The sequence below is a fragment of the Diabrotica undecimpunctata genome, chromosome 1 (genome assembly GCF_040954645.1).
Source record: "Diabrotica undecimpunctata isolate CICGRU chromosome 1, icDiaUnde3, whole genome shotgun sequence".
NCBI classification, from domain to species: domain Eukaryota; kingdom Metazoa; phylum Arthropoda; class Insecta; order Coleoptera; family Chrysomelidae; genus Diabrotica; species Diabrotica undecimpunctata.
In genome coordinates this window covers 190,481,160-190,504,370 of record NC_092803.1, presented here as the reverse complement: position 1 = coordinate 190,504,370, position 23,211 = coordinate 190,481,160, and the positions used below count along the sequence as shown (strand labels likewise).

The window sequence follows — 23,211 nt, the reverse complement described above, 5'->3', positions numbered from 1 at the left end:
ATCCTATAGGAAGTCCTGCTGAAGGAAATGTAAATGGGAAAAGAGGACCAGGAAGAGGATGTATTTTCTGACTGAAAATCAAAGCAAATAGTATAACACAACTACCCCTTAGCTGTTGTACCTAGTGGCAAACAAAATAAATATAGCCATGATGATCGCCAACATCTGGAATAGATACGCACCATAAGAAGACAATTTCTTTTTATATACATGCTTTGCAACTTTGCAACTGCAATACATTTTTTGATATTTACGGTACAATACGAGTGTCGCTATTGTCTTGCTCCATGGTAAAAGTCCTAGATCTATCACTACTATCACACAGATTTCGGTATTTACGGTACAATATGCGTGTTGTGTTGCTATTCTCTTGGTCCATGGAAACAGTCCGCACAGCTCACATGTCATCAATACGAAGAGATTGAACAGCACGATAGATTGAGGTTACTGATGGAACAACCTGCTATATCAGATATCAAATTATATATTGCGTGTATCAAATTATATAAGCAAATATTAATTTTTTTATTTTAAATCTCTCATGTATTTTTTAGGTGGAGAACCTCAGGTTCTAGCTACAGCCCCCAATGGCAAAACCATTCCAACAAAATTAATAGTTAATGGAGATACTTATATAGCCAGGTTCATACCAGAATCAGTCGGACGCCATTCCATTGCAATCCTTATCAACGATCAGCATGTTATAGGATCACCATTCAGCTGTAACGTTTACGACGTCAACAAAGTTATTGTTACGGGATTGCCCGAACGGAAGGGTGATTTGAATAGATCTATTAACGAATTGAGCCTTAAAGATGCACCAAGTAAGTACTGAAGATAAATGTTTATGGAATCCTTATTGTGGGATTTTTGCAAATTAAAATATGCTTCAATAAATCAAATTTTTAGAGCCTGCCGAAGTGGGCAAACCAGTAACCTTCAGTGTGGATGCAGCCCAAGCTGGAGAAGGCACGTTGGAGTTAGTTGTATCGACACAGCATACCACCATCAAAGCTGAAGTGGTAGCTTGCGCAAGAGGCCTGTATGATGTCACTTTTGTTCCCCTTACAGCTGAAGATCATTATGTGAACATAACATTCAACGATATGACAGTGGTTGGCAGTCCGTTCCACTGCGGCGTTATTGAATCTACGCAGTATTTCCAAATTGGTGCTACAGCTTATATTGATCTGCCTAGTGATAACCATAAGATTGAGATTAGTGATCCCAATAATCATCACGTTAAATATGTTGTTAATAATTACAAAGGAGAGTTTAATTTAACACAAACTGGTAAGAATGTATTTTATTAATAAAAACGCATAAAGAACTTTGTGATATAATCGCACAATTTGGATTAGTCCCTGAATGCGTTAAGTAAATAAGTTATAGTCTGGTTGGGCGTTTTTATTGCTGACACATAAGTATGCACATAAAGCGCGCGTGTGTGTATGTGTGTGTATGTATGCTGCCCAAAATTTAATTTCACTTTGATGGAAAAGTTTTCCAGAAATTTCTGCAAATCCTCATTCCCTGTACCAATTTGTTGACGTTTGATCGTGAACCTATTCACATTGTAAATTTAGCTGTATTTATGCGTTTCTTAGGTCAGTGTACATACCTAAAGCTCTAATTGACTGTAGAATTTATTGTTGAACAATTCTTCCATTTTTCCAAGCTGTGCAAGTTACATTAATCGAAATGGTTTTATTCTCTTATTTTTTCTGGTAATACATATAATAATTTATTTAAATTTATTATTTTCTTCGTACTTTACGATGGAACTTATAAAGAAGTTTCCCAAATATCACCCTATACCTATAAGGACTACTTATCTTTCTTGACCTCTATTTCAGGGACATACCGCGTTAATATTTTGAGAGATAATGAAGTAGTAGCTACGAGAACCTTCCATGTGTTTGATACCACAAAGATAGATATCATAAATGCTCCAGAAGCGATATGTCATCGGCCATCTGCCATTGGAATTAATATGAACAGAGTTGGACCTGGAAAACTGACCGCAGCAGTTAAGGTAAAATGCACGAAATATTTCTCTTTTTGTTTATTTTATTGGTTTTCTTAATCCTCCTTTACACAGCACTAAAGAGTGTTCTTATTTAAAGTCTTTATTGTAAACATTTTTTATTTAATTCCTTTAGAAAAGGTATTTTAATATAAAACCCTATCGGGTTACATTACAGAACATTTTTGGGAATAACTCTTCCATCATCAGTGCTATCCTAAAATAAGTATTACCACTTCAAATAAAGCAAACGGTAATTTTCACGTTCTGTAATGTAGCCCGATAAGGTTTTTATATTAGTATACCTTTTATAAAGGAATTTTTTAAATAAAAATTTATGATTCATGATATACAGCTAACTACAGGAACTCAGTTTCCTTTACATATATAGGAATACGGCAGTCTAGGATAAGTCAATCCATTTTTGCGTTTGTTGTATCAAACTGATAAGAATCAAATAATCCGAAAATTTAGTCTGGAACATAATATATATATATATATATATATATATATATATATATATATATATATATATATATATATAATGTTATTTTATATATATATATATATATATATATTATATATATATATAATATATATATATATGTATATATATATATATATATATATATATATATAATGTTATTTTAGTATTAATTTTATTTATGTGTATAATCTTTCAATTTCTGTAAGTATTGTAAATCTAAGTGTACGTCAGTGTTTTGAAATGTTTGTTTTTTACAGTTACTCCCGATGAAGCCATCAAATAAATGGCGAAATATTGAGATTTAGAAAAAACAAAGATTTTTTATTTAATAGACCACATACCCGATAATTCCAACATATTTATAAATTGTTTTTTGGTCGAAATAATCACGTTAAATATATATATATATATGTATATATTATATATATATATATATATATATATATATATATATATATATATATATATATATATATATATATATAGAAATTTATATCTAAATCTATACAAATATTACTACAAAATTAAAGATTTTGTTTTATATTATAGGTCGGCAACAGGGATGTTTCACACAGCGTCAGACAAAGCCCTACCAATGCCAATATGTGGGAAGTCATATTCCATCCAGTACAAGCAGCTCCTCATCGAATAACATTGTTCTACAATGGGGTTCCAAAGTTTGGGGTATTGGAGATTCCAGTTAAAGGACCCGGAAGTGAACCTTGGGCCGGAGGATTAGGTAACACAACGGCTACTTGCACTTTTCATTTAATTTATTCATTTTTAATCTTTATTTATTTTTTATTAACTAGATAAACTTATTTTTGTGTTCACTACTCAAAAAATAATATTAATGTAAATAGTTGCTCTACGCTTGACAATATCTTGTTTTTTTTTAGGTTTGTATCAGGCAAAAGTGGGCAAAGTAAACTCCTTCCAAATCGAAACCCAAGGCAGATCAGCCAGAGAATTCGACGTAGTTGTAAGTGGGCCCACAGGCTCCGCAGTACCTGTGCGCTGCTACCAAACTAAAACCGGGAAATTACAAGCCGAATTCACTTCTAGAGAAATAGGAGCACACAAAGTGGAAGTTCTGCACCAGGGAAAGCATCTCGTCGGAAGCCCCTTCGTTTGTCAGGCTTTTGATCCTGACAATGTCAAAATTACTGATGTGCCCACGTCTCAAGGAAATGTTGGAGATAAAGTTTATTTCAATAGTAAGGTTTATTATTTTTATACTAAAGTTTGCTTCTATTTTGTTTCGTTTTTGTTGGTTTAGTACCAGTAGTACTAGAACATAACTGTTGATTTATTGCAATATTTGGGTAATTAGTGTATTGATGCGTTGGTATGAAATGGAAAAAGAAGGCTGGATAAGTAGCTAAATACATTACGTGTCATACCGATCTTGGTAACATCCCTACCATCACACATCTAGTAGGAGATGATGTGGTAATTTTCATAGTCTATAACAAAATAACATTTGAAAACAATAGAAAGATAAACAATAGTTTGTTATAGAACTTAAAAGACCTCATCGACCTTTACATATAAAATAATCAGTATCCTGTTGTAATAATGTTACTGATTGCAATTCAATTGCAATTCCCTAAATGTGCTGGCAAATTCACTCGTATCTAGGCCATAAATGAAGAGGATAAAAAGAAAGTATCTTAAGGAAATAGTCCAAGATTATAGAGTCAATAGCAATGAAATCTAACAAATTAAAAAAATAATTTTAAGATGAAGGTCAGCGGTGCCCGTTTTTTGTAAGTTTTTGAAATTATATATTATCTTGTAAATTACATAGTATCTTCACACTTGTGCTTTTATACAATTTGTTGCATATAAAATCATTTATTTTATCTTTTTCTCTGTTCTCTTCTCTTTCTTATTTTTTCGAAGTAAAAACTTTTATAGACAGGCTTAAGAAAAATCTACTTTATTTGGAGGAGAACAATCTCAACTTGGTATTAGTAGTATTGCAACATCGGTTAATGATGTAATGTAAGTTGCATACATTTGCTACTCGGTAATGATTTAATTTAGAAAATAATTGTATTATTTATTCATTGATATCTGTCAGTTTTTATAAATTCTTTTTCCTGTTTCGATGTTCCCATAAAATGTTAAGTTTTAATTATTAACCGACAGGTCTTTGGAGTCCTAAAACTTAACATATAGTTACATAGATTTCTTTTGATGTGAGGAAGAAATTTGTTGCAATAAGTCTTCTGTTTCTTCTCATATTCGTATGCCTTTTCTTTTCCTTGGAGGAAAGTGCTGGAAACTTGAAACTTGGTATATAAATTCCCCATAGTGTGAGAGTGGCGGAAGAAATTTATAAAAGATACTTAAGAAATTTCTATTTTATGGATATTTTAAATAAATGGAAACAAATAAAGAAAAAGGAAAAACAATTTAAATATATAAAACTATGCAACAAAAGAAAATAGTTCAAAATATGATGAATTCTTAATATAAATATAACAAATAACTAATTATATCATTGTAAAATTAAAGGAGGAACAATATTACCTACCTAAGAATCGAAAATAAAATCAAGGAGCACATGATAACTTCCGCATAAAAAATATAAAATTATCCCATAAAGGTAAGATGGCGATTTGTGACACAGATACAAAAAATGGAAATTTTGAAATGGAAAAATTAAAATATGAAATTTTATCAGTATAATCATTATTGAAATTAATTAGTTTTGATAAGCTACTAGAATTTTCAGGTATCTCTAAGAAAGTTTGCTCTTCTATTTGCACTTCTTTAAGTGCAACAATAATTTTTCTACCTCTTTGGTACTCTGTACTTGGTCTCTCTGTTCTATTCTTACTTTTCCCTAATCCAACATACTGCCTCTTTCATTTCATCTTTACCCTCTTTGCTTCTTCCTTTGTTGATTAATTTTTGCTTCTTATTTTCATCTCTTTTTTCTCATTCCCCATTTTTTCACAATCTTTCATTTCTTTATCTACCTTTTTTCCTAACTATTTTTATTTCTCCTTTCCTACATCTTTCTCGGTATTTTTAATAACTATTTTGTCATCAGCTTAGTCAAGAAATTAGGTTACTGAAAGTTTCATATCTGTTTTAAGTATCATTGAAATAATGATAAAATAGTTTTATTAGGGTTTGCCAAATTTATATCTTATTAATAACCTTAAAGCGTATGATTCTGAAACACATAGTTATGCATGTTTTATTTATTTTTCAGTATCAACGAAAAATTCTGGATCTGCAGAACTAGATGTTCAAGTTACTAATCCCATTCACCAGACATTAGCTGTACAGAAAGTACAAACTGAGGAAAATACCACACAGGTAATTATAAAAAATATTTAGAGTATTATGAATGTGGAATGATAAACAAAGTGGAGGTATATTGCTCAGGATAGAGATCGATGAAATAGGTTGGGGAAGGTATATGTCCAAAAATGGTCAATACAAGGCTAAGTAGAAGAAGTAGATGATGAATGTGAATATAAACAACACAATATGAATTTGAAACACCGACTATATATCGATGTTTCAGCTTTAAATTTTGTTGTTCTTTATTAAATTTAACGATTTCAATAAACTCTGTATGTCCGATTTTTTCGAAGGCTTGCATTAACTTTGAAGAGAATGAAGCATAAGCATATGTTTCAGCTCACACGTCGTGACGCTGGATCACAATTGATAATAAAGATTACCTTTCGTGCAAGATTTTTCTAAAATCCAATTATTTTGTTGCATTAGTTTGCTTTAATTTATTATGTGCTTTAATAGATTATTATGATTAGAAAAAATATTTTAAAGTCACTCATCTTCCGGATTTAACCCCGTCAAACTTGGTTATGCCGAGCTTTCAACTTTCTCTTTGAGGGATTTCGTAGTGTTGTTCTACTGAGCTCCCAAATCACTTCACTATTATAGTACATTGTTACACTAATACGAAGCTGAAAGTGTCATCATAACTTCATATTGTATAATTTTTAATAGAGTTATGTCTTCGGTGGTAGATTCTATATCTTCTATTGGTACTATAATAATTCTTATATGCATTCTTTCTAGTTATATGTCAACATTTTTTTCATTTTCAGTTGTGATATTTTGGTTTGAATAAACAATTACATCGATCTATTAGTATGTCCTTCACATAATACCTACCTTAATTCTTCCATGTAAATTAATGTCAAGTTTTTTTATATCCATTAACTATGTAACTATAGTTTCTTAGTTTCTTTAATACTTTTGTTATTTTATTTTAAGCTGTTGAATCGCGCGTTTTATCTTTTATTTGTTTGGACTATCTGTAGTTAATACTATTTTGATTTGTATTATCTCAGATAATTAAATTTATCATATAATATTTATTATTTTGTGATCTCATTTTTAATGTTTTAACGTAAATTGTTTTTCTTATACTTCTTTGATTTCTTTTTTAAACCGGTTTTGATTCTGGCTACTTATAGGAGCCTTTTTCTTCGTATGCCATGTGCTTAGCCATACGCTGGCGGTTGTCTGTACTCTTCAAAATATTTGTATAGTACCGTTTCCGGCTCTTGTGAATATTGTGGCTACGTCTCTCATATTACATAATCATTATTCTGGCTTTACAACCCTGTATGGGTCCTAGCCTCCTCAAGAATTTCTCCCCAGTCGGCCCAATCCATCGCCTTCCTTCGCCAAGCACGTATTCCCATATTTCTCATGTCTTCATCGATGTTATTAAGGTACCTTGTTCTGGGTCTTGCTCTTCTCTGACCACTGTGTCTATCAAGGAGCGTTTTTCTAGCTGGGTCATCATCTTAATATGTTTTACGATATCCGGTTCCTGGTATATTGTATAAAGTTTGAAGTTGTATCGTCTTCTCCACAGTCCATTGTCATTCACTGCTCCATAGATTCGCCTTAGTACTTTTCTTTCGAAACATCCTAACATGTTTTGATTACTTCCTTTTTTCGAGTCCAGGTCTCTGACCCATATGTTAGAACGGGCCGTATTATTGTTTCATACACGATTTAAGGAGAAGATGTTTTATGGTTGTAATTTGTGACATACGTATTACTTTTTGCAGAGCCAGATTGAACAGTATATAGGAGAGAGGGTCTCCCCGGCGCAGCCCGTTATTTGTTTTAAAAGGTTTAGACAGTTTCCCCTGAATTCGTACTCTACTTTTTCAGGAGTTTTGTTAAATTTACCAACTGATTTGGTATTAATACCTCTTTCATTGCTTTGAACATTTCTATTCATAGAATCGTAGGCTGCTTTGTAGTCTATAAATATTCTTAGCTTAGCCTTAAATTATTTTCTGTTGATGTTAACTTTCTTATATAATGCTTTGAATTATTTCTCTCTGTTGAGGTTTTCTATATATTTAAGTTTAAGGAACTTATCCTTTCATATTACACCAATCCCTTATATTTCTTAAAAATGAATATTGTTTTTTTCCTGGGCTTTGACGCTCCGGTATCTTTTCTTGTAAGATTAATTTAAAAATATAGCATTTGCTTCAGCTAAGGATATGACCAAGGTGGGAAATTTTTCTTTCTTTAACTATGTTGAGAAGTTGTTCGCAACCTGCGGTTCTTAAAATTGCTTCATTCGTGGTATGTTCAGTCCTTGGTACATTACGATACAGTTAATCAAACACGTGAGATATTTAGGTTCAAATATTTTAAGAACTTCGGCGTGCATCTTACCATGACCCAGAATCTTTCGATTCTTCATTGCTCTTAGAGCTTGTTGAACCTCAGATTCAAGGATTTCTGGGCCAGACCATTGCTCTTAGTTGACAGGTTGTCTAGCCTCTCTCTGATCTTCAAATAGCAATTAGGCATAACTTTTCCGTAGGTTGTATAGCTCTACCGGGTCCAAGATCAACTTTTCATCATGTTTTAAAGATGTTGTTGGTGCTTTCTTTGTGATACCAGTAATTTCCTTAATCTATGAAATGTAGAGCATGTAGGCTCTCCGCTTCTTGGCGTTATAAAATAATTGAGTTTTCATTAATTTGTTTGCATTTTTGGTTAAATAGTTCTGTTTAGTTCCGAATACTTTTGATGTTGGATTTTGGAGTATCTGTTTTGTATTAATTATTAAGGCTAAATAACAATTTCAATGATAACATATATCTATAATTTCCAGGTCATGTTCTTGCCAACACTAGCGGGTCTATATCAAGTAGCAATTACATACGGTGGAATACCTGTAAAAGGTTCTCCTCTAGCCTTAGGTGTAGGCCCTGTAGGTCCTACACCACCTCCACGAGCTGTTGGAAAAGGCTTGGAATTTGGAAGAGTTGGGGAAAGGAGCAGTTTTACTGTCAGTAGTGTAGTACAACCCAGAGTCTCAGTGGAAGCTGTAGAAGGAAACATCGACGTGCAAGTTCAAAGCCATAAACCTGGGGAATATCAAGTATCCTACGTACCGAAATGGGTTGGAACTTACGATGTTATTATTAGTATTGGACCAAATGATGTAAGTATATCTTTAATATACATATTAATGTAGAAATAGTTGCTTGTGATGTTTTTTAAATAGTACTAATCAGTAATTACAACTTCATTATTAATTTTACATTGGTACCGCATTTTTATTATCTCAATTTTATATATCTGGGTCCTAAAGGTAATTACATTTTTCTTTACTTTTAACTTTACCCTTACAGCAAAGAATGCACTTTCATGAGAGTGTAAAATTTGTACTATTTAAGAAATTTACTTCGAACCTTTAAATCGTTTTACCGTCGAAATATAAGTCAAACACATAAAAGTACCACATTCATTTGTTAACATTTAATTTGAAAAAATCTATTTAAAGCGGCAATCTGTTTCGGCAAAAATCTGTATAGAAATGGTTTCATTTTTTAATATATAGGTACTAGGGGTCTTAATAGATCCCATCGTAGAAACTTCTCTACCAGGTTCCTGTCATCCTACCAGGTACGTTAGTCCTTTACAGACCATTTCGAGTTCCAACATAAAAAAGATTATATTACCCATGTCCGTTCGTCCAAAGGTTTAACATTATCAATATATGCCTGATCTGCTGGCAATCTGCAACAATCTCCCATTCCATGGAAAAAAATAATCAACGGATAAATACCCGGAAACACGTGTTCCTCTATCCGTAATTCTTCTCTTTTTCTTCTACTTCTTGGAGATCTTTCGATCTGTTTAATTCTGAAGCTGCCTCTGGTTAATTTCCTAGGAGGTAGATTGCCAACTATCCCTCCATCTTGTAGGTGGTCTTCTGGGAGGTCTTGAACCGGACGGGTTGTTTTCTACGGCAATTTTTGGAAGTCTTTTCTCATCCATTCGTCTTACGTGATTGTACCACATTCTCTTATGCTGCCTTCCCCATGTTACAATATCTTGAATTTTGCACTGCTCTCTCACGTTTGCATTTCTCACCATGTCTCTTCTTGTTTTTCCCACTATTGTTCTTAGGGTTTTCATTTCGGCAACCCTTAGCATCTGTTTCATTTTGTTGGTATCTTCGCTCACTTTGCTCTATGCTTTGTGGATCTTAGTCTTGTCCTTTACTGGGTCGTGTGTGCTTGATATATCTATGTAATTATCCGTAATTCAACTACATGAAGTGTATATATATATACATATATATATATATATATATATATATATATATATATATATATATATATACATAATATATATATATATATATATATATATATATATATATATATATATATATATATATATATACGTATTCAACACTGTTATTCTAAAATATTATTTAATAGCTTCCAGGCTCACCCTTTAGACCCAGTGTAGTTGACCCAGCCGCTGTACGCTTGATAGGAGGTTGGAACCAATACCTAGACGACACCGGTCGAATAAAACTCCCAGCAAAATTAGCGTTTGATACATCCAACGCCGGTCCCGGCAATTTAGAATGCAAGATCTCCGGAAGAAAAGTAAACCAGGAAAAATCTAACACCAGGATACGTTTCGAGCTTTCAGGAGAAGGGCTTAGTCCGGGAGAGCATGAATTTGATATAAGATTTGCTAATTACCCTCTACCAGAAGCGCCAAGTAGTATTATTTGTCTTGGAGACCAAGTAGTACTGACAGGAAGAGGACTTGCGCATGCGCAGTGTGGGGAAGCTGCTGCTTTTACAATAGATGGGTCCAAAGCTAGTATAGGTAAGTGATTCAATTATAATTATAGTTTATCAACCTAATAATAATGTATTAGAAATATATTTATAACCCATTTCTTGTCAATTTTTAAAAAACATTTCAAAACCAACTTTCTTCATTGAATGTTTAAACAAATTTTATTTCAATTCCGGCCATTTTTATTCGCCATTTATAATATATAGAGTGCATTTCCTTGCTCTTTTTATCCTCTGATATATAATATAGATAATAGAATTCTTTACATATGGTCGATATTTTCACTTTGGCATTAGTTACTCCTGCTTACTTGTATTCTAGTAAAAATTCTATAAATGTGACTCAATGATACCATTCATGTAACTTTAAAGAAACTAGTATTATTATTGACCGTTTTAGGAAATCCTGAAGTAACTTTACATGCTGCTGACAACAACATTCCTGTTCCTGTGATGATCAGTTTGGCGGGAGATAAAATTTGGAAGGCTGCATATACAGTTAGCATCCCTGGAAACTATTTGTTGTCTGTTCTGTGGGCTGGAAGACCTGTGAAGGGCTGTCCACTCGTTGTGGAAGCTAAAGGAGGAGCAGATGCTTCAAAGGTATAAGAGCTTATTGTTTTTCTCATTTGTATGACATGGTCATATTATTATTTACATGACAATATAAAAAGCTCAAGATGTACTTATTAATATTGCGCAAAAAATTGTTTCTAGGTGCTATGTTCAGGAGAAGGTCTGCGTCAAGGAGTAGTAGGTCGCGAAATCCGCTCATGGATAGACACAAGGAGAGCTGGTCCAGGAGAACTAACAGCTCATTGTGCAGGTCCCAGAAAAGTTGCATATTGCGAACTGTACGACCACGGAGATGCTACCTTTACCTTAAATGTCAAACCTCAGGAACCTGGAAGACATGCGCTGACCATCAAATATGCCGGCCAGCACGTACCAGGATCACCTTTCACGCTTCGGGTTGCAGGCGCTCCAGATGCTTCAAAGGTGAGAAAATAATATACTGATCGAAGTGCATATTAACGGTTACATTTTTCGAAAACAGAAAGTTTCAAATCTCAAGAGCTATTGTTACAGCCTGTAACATATTATAATATGGGCCTAACATATTTTTTATTAATAGTACAGACAACTCTGTACTATATTCCTTTGAAAATATATTTACTTTACCGAAAAAAGGTGGAGATTTCATTTCGTTAAATTTTTTTTGAAGTTTTTATCTCATAAATTAGACTCTTTTTGCATATATTATTTACATATACCTAAAGTACTAATCTTAGGCGTCAGTAATCTATATCAGAATTCCTTTTGTGGACATAAAAAACAATTCGAACTGCACACATGCAATTTTTATCGTTCTATTCTTACTAAAAGGTTTTAATAGCTGGTAAAATATTTTATTACTTTTGAATTTACAAAATTGCAAAGCTATACAAATATTGTAAAACAATCTCCACTCCTTTCAAATCTCTATAAAATGCGGGTTCTTTGCCTGTAGGAAACACAATCTCTAGTCCGAAATCGGATAATTATCTCAACGCTCTATTATACAATATCTCGCCTTTAGTATAACACTCATCTTGACGCTCTATAAGTATTATGTATCGCAGTTCTTATCTTCAGATCTCGCCTTAGTGCACACTTTGTACATCTTAAACACTATCTCGCTCTTTCTACGTATTAAACGTACATACTAGACATAGCAAGGTAGTCATTTAAACTTAGTTTTTTCAAAACAAATTGTAAAATAAAGTTTTGTAAAGCTAACTGTGTTCAAATAAAATGAAAATATTTTAACTTACTGTCTATAATATTTGTACCCTGCTTCGACGAAGATTAATTAATCGGAGTCCTTCATAATTAACCACATAATAGTTTTGGTTATATTTTTACTACAATATTTTAAACTTTGTTTTACATTTTTAGGTTCGAGTATACGGACCTGGCATAGAGCATGGAGTACTAGCCACCTTCCAATCAAGATTTATTTGTGATACGCGAGGTGCAGGAGCGGGTCAGCTAACAGTGAGGGTGAGGGGGCCCAAAGGAGCTTTTAGAGTTGAAATGCAGCGGGAAAGTCAAAAGGACCGTACTATTCTGTGCAAGGTAATAAAATAGTGTTATTTTAAGCAGGTAAAAATATTGAAAAACATCCGCATCAACCATATTGTGTATGTATTCGATGATATTATTAATACAAAATGTGTCTTATGGCTGTGAATAGGGTTAAATACGAAAAAAATTGCGAGGAAAAATCGCGGGCACCTAGCAGATGTAAAACCTGTTGTCGAAACTTGTACATGTATACCGTAAGGTTACTGCACGTGTCTCGGTATTTCAAGTCACTTCTAATATTATTTCGGGCCCGAATATTATATCAGACCATCATCAGTGAAAAATGCGGTTAAGATTACTTATGTTGAAAAACTTGCTAAATAACCTCATTTCCAAGCAGTGGATGTGTTTAAATTAGAGAAGACCCGGGTTAGTTTTTTGTTACATTTTATTTTTTTGCGCATTCAATATCTAAAATAGGCACCTCATAAAAATTGGTGTAAGAAGCACTCACTTCGATATAATTATTTTAAATATTAGATTTATAAGAAACTTGTCACTTTTAGGAAAAAAATATATATTTGTTTAGTCTTGCAAATTGTATCAAATTACCCCCCAATTGGGTAAGTTCTTACATGACAGGGGCAAATTGTTACACTAGTAACTTTCATAATTGTCAAATAATATTTTAGTTTTCTTAATGAAAAGACTTTAAATAACTTTATTTATTTATTTTTAATTAAAATACAAACTATTGTGCGACATTTTTAAAAAATATTTAAATCAGATATTAGACTAATCAGACTGACAATGTATCTTCTTCTTAAGGTGCCTTCTCCATTACTAAGGTTGGCTATAACTACAGCACATTGCTCTCTATCTTGAGCTGTTCTTAATATCAAATGTGTGTCCATGCCTGTCCAGTCTCTTACATTCTTCAACCAAGAGCATTTTCTTCTTCCTGGACCTCTTCTTCCTTCCACTTTCCCTTCCATTATAATTCGTAGGAAGTTGTATTTGTCTCCTCTGTAAATATGTCCTAGATAACTCGTTTTTATGTTTTTTACAATATTTAGGAGTTCTCTCTCAGTACCCATCCTTCTTAGCACCTCGTTGTTGGTCACGTTCTCTGTCCAAGAGATCTTCAGCATCCTTCGAAAAACCCACATCTCAAAGGCTTCTATAGGCCTCTTACTTGTAATTCCGAGAGTCCATGTTTCCACATCGTGGCAATGTATTCATACAAAAATTGGAGAACCGTCACTGCAAAGTTCATGTTCATTCGCCCACCCCTTACAGTCTACACATTGCACCCATTTCTCTTTTGATTTTGAGTTAGTGTAAGAATCATAGCATATAATGCAGAAACATTCTTCATTTTCCTCACCGGTTTCTTTTGAAACAATTGTCCTTTTGACTTTTTGTTTTCCTTTTTTATTAGCTTTTAAGTTTCTCAGTTACTCTTGCTGTAATAATCCTTGTTTTTCAGGCGTGTCCGTCAAAATAGCCGTATGTCTTCGTTTCCTATTTTGTGCCGTTTTTTTTTTGGGTTGAGTTTTAGGTATAGGACGAATATCTTTAGTTGAAGGTTGTGGATCTTGGTCTGGTTCCTTATTGATAACTTGTGGTAGCGTACTTGGTGATGTTCGTATATTTTGTGTGGCTTCTTGTGATTGAAGCTCCATATTTTCTTGTTGCTCAGGTCTCTCTGTAATGGATGACGGCAGAAAATCTTCATCAGTAAAAACGTCCCTATTAAACGGGAAAATGCCAGTTACACGAAAACCGGACTGTATATTTTTTTGGGTTACAGCTACTGGCAAAGCATTTTCAACAATTGATGGAATATTATAAATTGTCATTGTAACTCCTGGATGACTTTTCATCCAGCCATCCATCTGAATGCTAATAAATGTTTTCAATGGTCCAAACACCAATCTGTCCAAAGGTTGCAATCGATGTGAGTAATGCGGTGGCAAGGTCAAGAGAACAGTGCAATTTTTCTTGCAATAATCTATTACTTCAACCGACAAAAGGGAATTGCGATTGTCCATTATTAATAACACTGGACTTTCCTTAGAACATTTATATTCTTATGAAAATGTTTCACATAGGCTAAGAATTCCACTTTTGTCATCCATCCAGAAGGATTGCTCGTTCCTACACATCCTGGTGGTCCACTGGAAACAAAATGTTCTCGATAATTTTTCTGCCAGGCACACTGCCAGACACACTGTCACCAATGTTCCTCGTTTCCCCAAAGTGACCGCCCCCACTTGCTTCACACCTTTTGATGCTATTATTTTTCCAGGTTTTTGAACTGTAGTTACCCCGGTTTCATCTACGTTGTAAATATCGTTTGCTCCAAGATTGTGCCTATTTAATACATTGGAGAGTTTCTCAAAGAATAAATTTACATTGTCATTATTAAAACTTGTGGCTAGCCTGAGCTCGTAGCTTGAGGGGTACGGATGGATAACTCATTGTGGCGTTTTAAAAAATTTGTTAGCCAGTCAGCAGATGCGGTCTCAAATTTGGTCCAGTTATCAGGAACAGTTCTATTATTTTTTAAAGCAAACTGAAAAGTTTAAGATGTTTTGGGAGAAGACCATGATATATCTTTGAACATTCAGTAACATAAGAAGCTAATTCATTTTCTCGTAAATCAGAGATCTTCCGATTTTTTAAACATCCTGTGGGCATGGTATTAGCATCTGAAAAAAAAATCAAATTTTAACGATGCATGTGCTAAAAAAATTACGATTTTACTACAATCACTATAAGCCCAATTGTCTGGATCTTTTTGATGTACCTCTGAAGCTTCATAAAATGAATCCCGTATTCATTCGCTACTGGTCTAAGAAGTTTTTCATTTTCTATCACCTTCTTTGCTGCAGCAATAATGATTTCCTGTGGCGTTTCACCACGCCACGTTTTTTTATTGTAGGTTCTCATTTTGATCTATTAAAAATTTTCAATTTTATTTACAAACAAAATCTAGTTTACTAATAGTACAGTAGGACAAGTTACAGTAACAACTTGTCCGTTGAAAATAGTAACAACCTGCCACAGGACGCCATATTAAAAATAAATTGTAATTACTCATCAATACCAAATATTTAATCTTGTACGTATAGACAATAATAAAGCGAACAGTCAATAAAACATGCTGTGAAAACAATAAGTTACCTTACCTTGTAAAAATAGAAATAGCAAAAATTTAAACAATGTCGGAAAAATTACTGAGTGCTACTAAAAACACAAACATGGTCAACCACACTAATCAAAGTTCGCTAAGATGTAGTGAGGTATGCACAGCATTGGCTACGTCGACTTAAAGGTGCTGCCATCTCGTTAAGTTGATTAAAATTAAATGTAACAACCTGCCCCGTGTAACTAGTAACCCCGGTCTCCCCTACATATTAAATGCTTAAAATTATAAAATGAAACGACATATCATCGATGATTAAACAATTAACTCTTCGGGAACACTGTGCTTCTACTTAAAATTACAACCGTATCTGGGTTGGTCTAAAGACACCAGTCAACTGAATTGTGTTTTGACAATGACAATGACAGACAAAGTTGATAGGTTGTTTAACAAGGAGAATACTATTCACAATACTAGTCATATTTCTGTAAATTATATTAGGACTTTCTTTCGCATTCTAGCTTATTTTTTTATTTTCCTAATTCCTAATTCCTAAATAAAGTAGGCAAAAAATTCCATATTTAATAACCTATCTGACTGTAACGACATTTATAATTGTGGCTTTTGGGGATTGTTCTCCCTTTCCCCGTAACTTTATTTATATTAATAAGAGTTTATTTTGGTATGCATAACTAATATACTTTGTGTTTCAGTACGATCCCACTGAACCTGGCGACTACAGGGTGGAGGTAAAATGGGCAGGAGAGCTAGTACCTGGATCACCTTTCCACGTCATGATCTTCGATACACAAGAAGAGCTTAGGCGATATATTAATACTTTGTGAGACCAACGAATCTACTACTGATTTTATTGTATCAATGAATGTCGTATTTTGTTTAAAGCACGACATTCTATTCAAAACGAAATATTGTGTCATTTGTACAATTTGGCGGGTCCAAAATATTATTTATTTATTTTTTTAATAATGAAAATGTAGTGGTAAATACAATGTGTATAAAAGAATACTATTTTTGTATATCACATACTCTCTTATCTATTACTGAATTTAATTTTTATTCCATCGTTTTGCAGCTTGAGCTCAATATTGATGCGTCTCTCAGAAAGATGATAGTGCTACTGCCGAGAATTAATTTTGGTTCAATAATATTCTCGACAACGTGCTTATTCTATTCAAATAATCTGACTATATTCAATTAATAAATATTGTTCCTTAGAGATGTAAACATGAGCATTAAGAGTTTTACCATAATTCACTGAATGAACAGATTTTAAAGCATTTTATTTTTTCTTATTGCTTACATCACATTGTGCCACAAAGACGCCATATTCCTAAAAACAAACTGTAGCGACACGCTGATGTTGGCCTCAAAATTATATCTGAATTTCTTAACATTGTATGTGCCAGATATGATATCATTTTCACTTTTGTTGTAATATTTTGGATACCTTCAAAGTTAGATCTGAATATGTCACCGAATAAATAAATTTTTTATTTGTGTTCATGTTTTCAACGGAAAAGAATCTGTGGAACTCGATGATTTGTAGCTTTAAGAGAAATGTACTAATGTTTAATGATTTTAAATTTATATATTTTTATAGATGATGCTATTTACTTCATTTTAATAAACTGTTACGAAAATAATGGTGCTGTTTGTCTTTCATTTTATAAACTATCAAGGACTTAAAAAACAAAGGGTGTTTACATTAAAATTGGCTTTATACCTGATGTAATGTGGAAAAACATCGAAGAAAAAGAAATAGGATTTGCACAAATTTAATTTTTCTAAAGCAAACAATTTTTAAATTCGTTAAAATTTGTGGCTCTTAAAATTGCGGAAAGTGAAAAATCAAGAATGCGTAACTGCAGTAGCTGAAGATTTATTTAAAGCTGTTAGCACACACTGTGGCGAGAAGGATACAATACATTGCAAAAAATATATCATCTCAACTATCTGACAAAATTATGAGTGATTTTCTCTGGCCTTGAATGACTAAACGCTCAAAGTAACCAAGACTGGGGCGCATACAGATATAAGCTAACGCTATACAATAAAGAAATTCGGAAAGATAAAAGGATTTCATGGAGAGAGTTTTGCGAGGAGATTACAGATATCCGTTCACGTTCTAGAATTCATAAAGTCCTTTCAAAGGATGGTGCTACAACTAAAGAAGTAGGTTTCCTAAAGAAAGCTTATGGTAAATTTACGAACACCAAGGAGGAAAGTCTTAGAGAACTGATAAACACGCACTTTCCTGGCTCAACAATTCTGGATGATGCAGATAGGCAAACCAACATAGACCAAAGGCTGACTAGGCCAAAGTGAACAGATTGGGAAATAGCCGCAGTAATCACAAGACTAAACAGAATTAGATGGGCTATAAATAAGTTTCGGCCATATAAGTCTCCAGGGGCAGATGGCATATATTCAATACTGTTGCATATGGGATTAGAGGTATTGATACCATAACTACGCAAGCTCATCAAAGCTAGTTTAGCATGGAGGGTTGTATCAGTAATATAGCATAAGGTTAACACCATATACTTGCCTAAGGTAAGTATTAGACTAAACACCAACACCAACACCAAAGTCATATAGACCGATAGGCCTACTTTCTTTTCTATTAAAAACGCTGGAAAGGCTTCTTGATTGGTACATCAGAGACAAAGTGCTAAAAGATAATCCTCTAAGTAATCGTCAATATGCATACCAACCTGGTAAATCTACGGACTCTGCTTTTGATGATCTAAATAGGCTTATCTGAAAGTCAATGGAAGATTAGCAATGACCGCTTTTTTAGATATAGAAGGGGCATTTAATCATGTTACTACCAGCTCTTTGATAGGCGATATGAGTAGACGAAGCGCACCTGCGGTAATATGCAGATGGATAAGGGCATCCCTGGAGAATAGGACAGTAGTATCCACTCTGGATAAAGCAACCATTAAAGCAAAAGTAGGTGGAGGTTGTTTACAAGGAGGATTTCTGTCCGCTCTACTTTGGGCAACCTTGGTAGATGATCTCCTCAGAAATCTGTCCACAGAAGGCTTCTACTTTTTAGGATATGCTGACGTCATAGCAATCGTTATCGGGGCCATGGTATATTCTGCTCTACGGAATGGAAGCATGGACACTGACTGTTGCATCTATGAATCGGCTCGAATCTTTCGAAATGTGGTCTTATAGGCGCATCTTACGTATATCCTGGGTTGACAGAGTTACTAATGTGGAGGTTCTGCATAGAATGGAGAAAGAATGTGAAATTCTCATGACCGTCAAAACTAAAAAGTTGGAATATCTAGGACATGTAATGAGAAATCAAGAACGTCAGCCTTCTCCAGCTGATTCTCCAAGGGAAAGTAAATGGTAAGAGAGGACCGGGAAGAAGACGCATTTCCTGGCTTCAAAATTTATGAAAGTGGTATAACACGACTACCACTGAACTGTTCCGCGCTGCAATAAACAAAGTAAAGATAGCCGTGATGATCGCCAACTTTCGGAACGGATAGGCACTTTAAGAAGATCAGGGGCAGGTTTGCCAAGGTGGTGTCTGAGAGAATGCAAGCAGCCTTAAATATAGTTGACGTCTGGTGTAAACAAGAGTCAATAGTCAATGTTCAGAAAACACAAATCGTCAAGCTCACCAAAAAACAGCACTACAAGGCTTAAAACCACCGGTGCTGGGAGGAACAGAGATTTCATTTGCCAAAGAAACACAATACCTTGGGGTGTGTTTTGATCATAGGCTTACATGGAACACTCACATGTCCCTGGGCAGATGTAGAAGGATGTGCGGTAAGAATTGGAGACAACCCCAAAATGACTCTACGGTTATACACAAGGGTTATTATACCAATGATAACCTATGGCTCGGCGACGTTGTGAAAAAAGACGCAGCAAGTGGGAGCAATAAGGCTGCTAGGTAATACACAAAGGCTAGCATGCCTGTGTATTACGGGGGCCATAAAAACAACTACACCAGCGTTGAAAGTTCTGCTGAATCGACCACCACTTCATATCTTTATATAGGGCGAAGCCAGATCAGTGATGCCCAGATTAATCTATAGTCAGCGACATATAAGCCAGATGCATGGTGCTGGTAACAGAAAGCTTATCGAGAAGCTAAAAGCCGATATTGTGATGGGGCAACCTATCGATGCAACAGCTATTTATATAGCTTACGAATACAGCTACAAGCTGCTGCTATCTGGTACGCGGATGATTCAAAAACATAGTAGGGACAAATCAATCATCACTTTCCGGTAAGTCTATCTAAGGATGTGAAAGTTTTCCAGGAGGAAATAACGGCAATCCATCACTGTGTGGAAAAAATAGAGAGGCAGGAAAGAACGTTCCGTTTAGTTGCCATCTTCACAGATAATCAGGCAGCGCTTAAGGCACTCAGTTCTGTAGAGGACAATTCTAATCTAGTATGGGATTGTGTGTGTGCTCTAAATAAACTAGGAGACCGTAGCAAGATTACGGTAGCTTGGGTACCGGGGCACGAGGGTCATAAGGGCAATGAAAAAGCAGATAAAATGGCCAAACAAGGTTCATCAATGCCATTCATTGGATCGGAACCCTTCTGCAGCGTTGCAAAGACAGAAACAAGAACGGATACAAGGAAGTAGGTAGCTCACAAATATCTGGCATGGTGGACGAATTCACTAGAACAAAGACAGGCGAAACAGTTCATTACAGAACATTCGCCAAAATTTACGGCAGACCTAATAAGCAAAGACAGGAAAACAGTCAAAGTCATAGTAAGTCTTCTAACAGAACACTGTAAGCTGAATAGGCACTTGAAGCTGATGGGATTATCATATGATGACCTGTATAGATTCTGTCATCTCGAGTAAGAAACAGTAGAGCACACTATGTCAGTATGACAGTCTGGCAAATGTGCGGTTCTTTGCATTAGGAGAAGAAAATCCACCGGTTTTTTAAAAAGTGCCAGGCTAGAGAATGTTATCTAGGACTATAGAACCAACCACAATAGATCTGAAAATGCCGAAGTGGAATAGACCAAATGGCCACCTCTCTAAATCTGTCTTTTTATCTATCTATCTATCTGAAAAAATTATGAGTGAAATTATGATTTTTTCTGGCCTTGAATGACTCAACGGATGTTTCAGATACTGCTTAGATATTTGTTTTTATTCTAGGAATAGATAAAAGCTCTAAAGTGTCTGAAGAACTTCTTGATATTGATAGTAATGACGGTACGACTACTTTTTGCAGTGCTTATCCATTATTGATGTTGTTTCGGTTTCCACCGAACATTCAAATTTGTGGGCAGCTAGCAGTAATTGGTAACCCGTTATATTGATTCTTGGTTGATTAATAGTTGTACTACTACTACTAGTCACTGTCCTGATTTAGTAAATTTTTGAACATAGCCGAACTTGTAAAACAAGCCATATCAGTTAAACTTTGTTACAGCTATTATATTTGTTTCATAGCTCAAGAAAGTCCTGATTAATTTGACTGACTGGTGTACCTAATTTATTTGGAACGTAAAGAGATTTTATTTAGTTGGAACGAATTTATTTTGTCAACGGAACGTAAAGAGAAATATGGAGAATTATGAAGAGGAAAAAGAAAAGACATGAAATAACTTATAAAACCGAAACCCTTCAGAAGGAAACAGGGTCAGACTAATTTCGATCCCTTGTTGCTAAAGGTGACGATAATGAACCAGCAACATTAGAAGTAACGACAAAAATAACGACAAAAGTAACGAGGAAATAAACATTGAGGAAGGAGAGGAAAAGGAAGCACTAAGGAAATTAAAAAATATAAAATTGCGAGGAGAGGACAGAATACCAAATGAACTGCTAAAGTACAGATGATCAGATCTGACCAAACAACAAATAAAACTAATCCAAAAAATAATACAACAAAACAGAATTCCACAAGAATGGAGATCAAGCATCCTAACACATCCCTTCAAAAATGGAGATTGGTCGCACACAGAAAACTACAGAGGAATTAATTTATTAAATACAACACTAAGATTAACAACCAAAGTGATAATAAATAAACTGAATAAAATTATAACACTAGCAGAAGAACAACAATGTTTTAGGTCGGGAAGATGCACCGACGCTATATTTATAATGAGGCAATTGCAAGAGAATTTATTAGAATACAACAGACCGGCATTATTTAGGTTTTATGGTCCTCAGAAGGCATTTGACAGGGTCAATTTAAAGGACGTTATTAGCAAAAGACTGTGAGGCAGCGGTTTTCACGAGCCGTAAGCCGTGGATATCCGGTAATACGTGGACTGTGATTTAACGCAGAAAAGAACATAAAATTAGATACGAAACAAACGATGAATACAGAGCGTTATCGAAAGAAATCAGAAAACAGTGCCGCAAAGACAAAGCTGATTACATCTCCCAAATATGCAGAGAGATAGAGAAACATGGCTGTCGAAATAACCGGAGACATTAATCTCAGAAGATCAAACTCCTTACCAGAGAATTTAAATCTCAAACGTGGCCTGTAATAGATAAGGAAGGTAATCTAAAGACCGATACTGAACGAAATATTGGAAACATGGCGAAACTACTGTGGCGAACTATTATAAAAATAACGAGGTACCTGCAGGAAATCAATGACCCTTTGACTACCCTAGAGAACCTACTGTCTTACTCGCTGAAGTCAAAGATGCAATTAAATCGCTAAAGAGAAATAAATCCCCAGGCATTGATTTAATACCAACTGAAATACTACAGTTACTAATTTACTAAAATGGCTATCTGATTGGTGTATCTCAATGTATTTCCCGCTACATAAAAAAGGAACTACTACCAGATGTAAAAACTACCGCACACTGTCACTTATAATACATGCTAGTAAAATATTGTTGCATATCATCAAAAATAGATTAAAACCGATCTACATTACCAAATTCCTCAGGAACAAGAGGGGTTTGTAAAGGGTAAAGGTAGGCGGGTACAAATCCTGAACCTGAGACAACGCATTGAAAAGTCTAGACAATTATAAGTACCTATGATCGAGTACAGCACGCCCAGATGATGCAAATACTAAAAGAAACAGGAATTAACAACCAAGATCTGAAAATAATTAGAAATCTTTATTGGAATCAGACAGCAAATCTCAGAGTTGAAGGTGAACACACTGACTATGTGAAAATCATGCGTGGAGTGAGGTAAGGCTGTATTTTGTCTCCTCTAATCTTCAATTCGTACTCTGAAAGAATATTTATCAAAGCTTTGCACGAAACGGAAAAAGGTATTCTACTAAATGGTTACAGGCTAAACAACATCAGATATGCAGATGACACCAT

The 23,211-nt window shown here is 34.4% G+C and overlaps 1 protein-coding gene across 4 annotated transcripts in view; it reads left to right on the top strand.

The window, feature by feature from the left end:
• jbug (filamin-type immunoglobulin domains fbug) overlaps positions 1 to 17,003 on the top strand; it is a 145,641-nt gene extending 128,638 nt beyond the window's left edge. For all 4 annotated transcript variants that reach the window (XM_072520889.1, XM_072520888.1, XM_072520890.1 and 1 more), the window contains 12 exons: positions 555 to 824; positions 910 to 1,293; positions 1,857 to 2,035; positions 3,063 to 3,252; positions 3,413 to 3,730; positions 5,743 to 5,849; positions 8,659 to 8,991; positions 10,280 to 10,682; positions 11,055 to 11,257; positions 11,372 to 11,653; positions 12,593 to 12,772; positions 16,586 to 17,003. In XM_072520889.1, the coding sequence (XP_072376990.1) occupies positions 555 to 824; positions 910 to 1,293; positions 1,857 to 2,035; positions 3,063 to 3,252; positions 3,413 to 3,730; positions 5,743 to 5,849; positions 8,659 to 8,991; positions 10,280 to 10,682; positions 11,055 to 11,257; positions 11,372 to 11,653; positions 12,593 to 12,772; positions 16,586 to 16,717 (2,981 nt within the window). In that variant the 3' untranslated portion in view covers positions 16,718 to 17,003. The remainder of the gene's footprint in view (positions 1 to 554; positions 825 to 909; positions 1,294 to 1,856; positions 2,036 to 3,062; positions 3,253 to 3,412; positions 3,731 to 5,742; positions 5,850 to 8,658; positions 8,992 to 10,279; positions 10,683 to 11,054; positions 11,258 to 11,371; positions 11,654 to 12,592; positions 12,773 to 16,585) is intronic.
• The last annotated feature ends 6,208 nt before the right edge of the window (positions 17,004 to 23,211 follow it).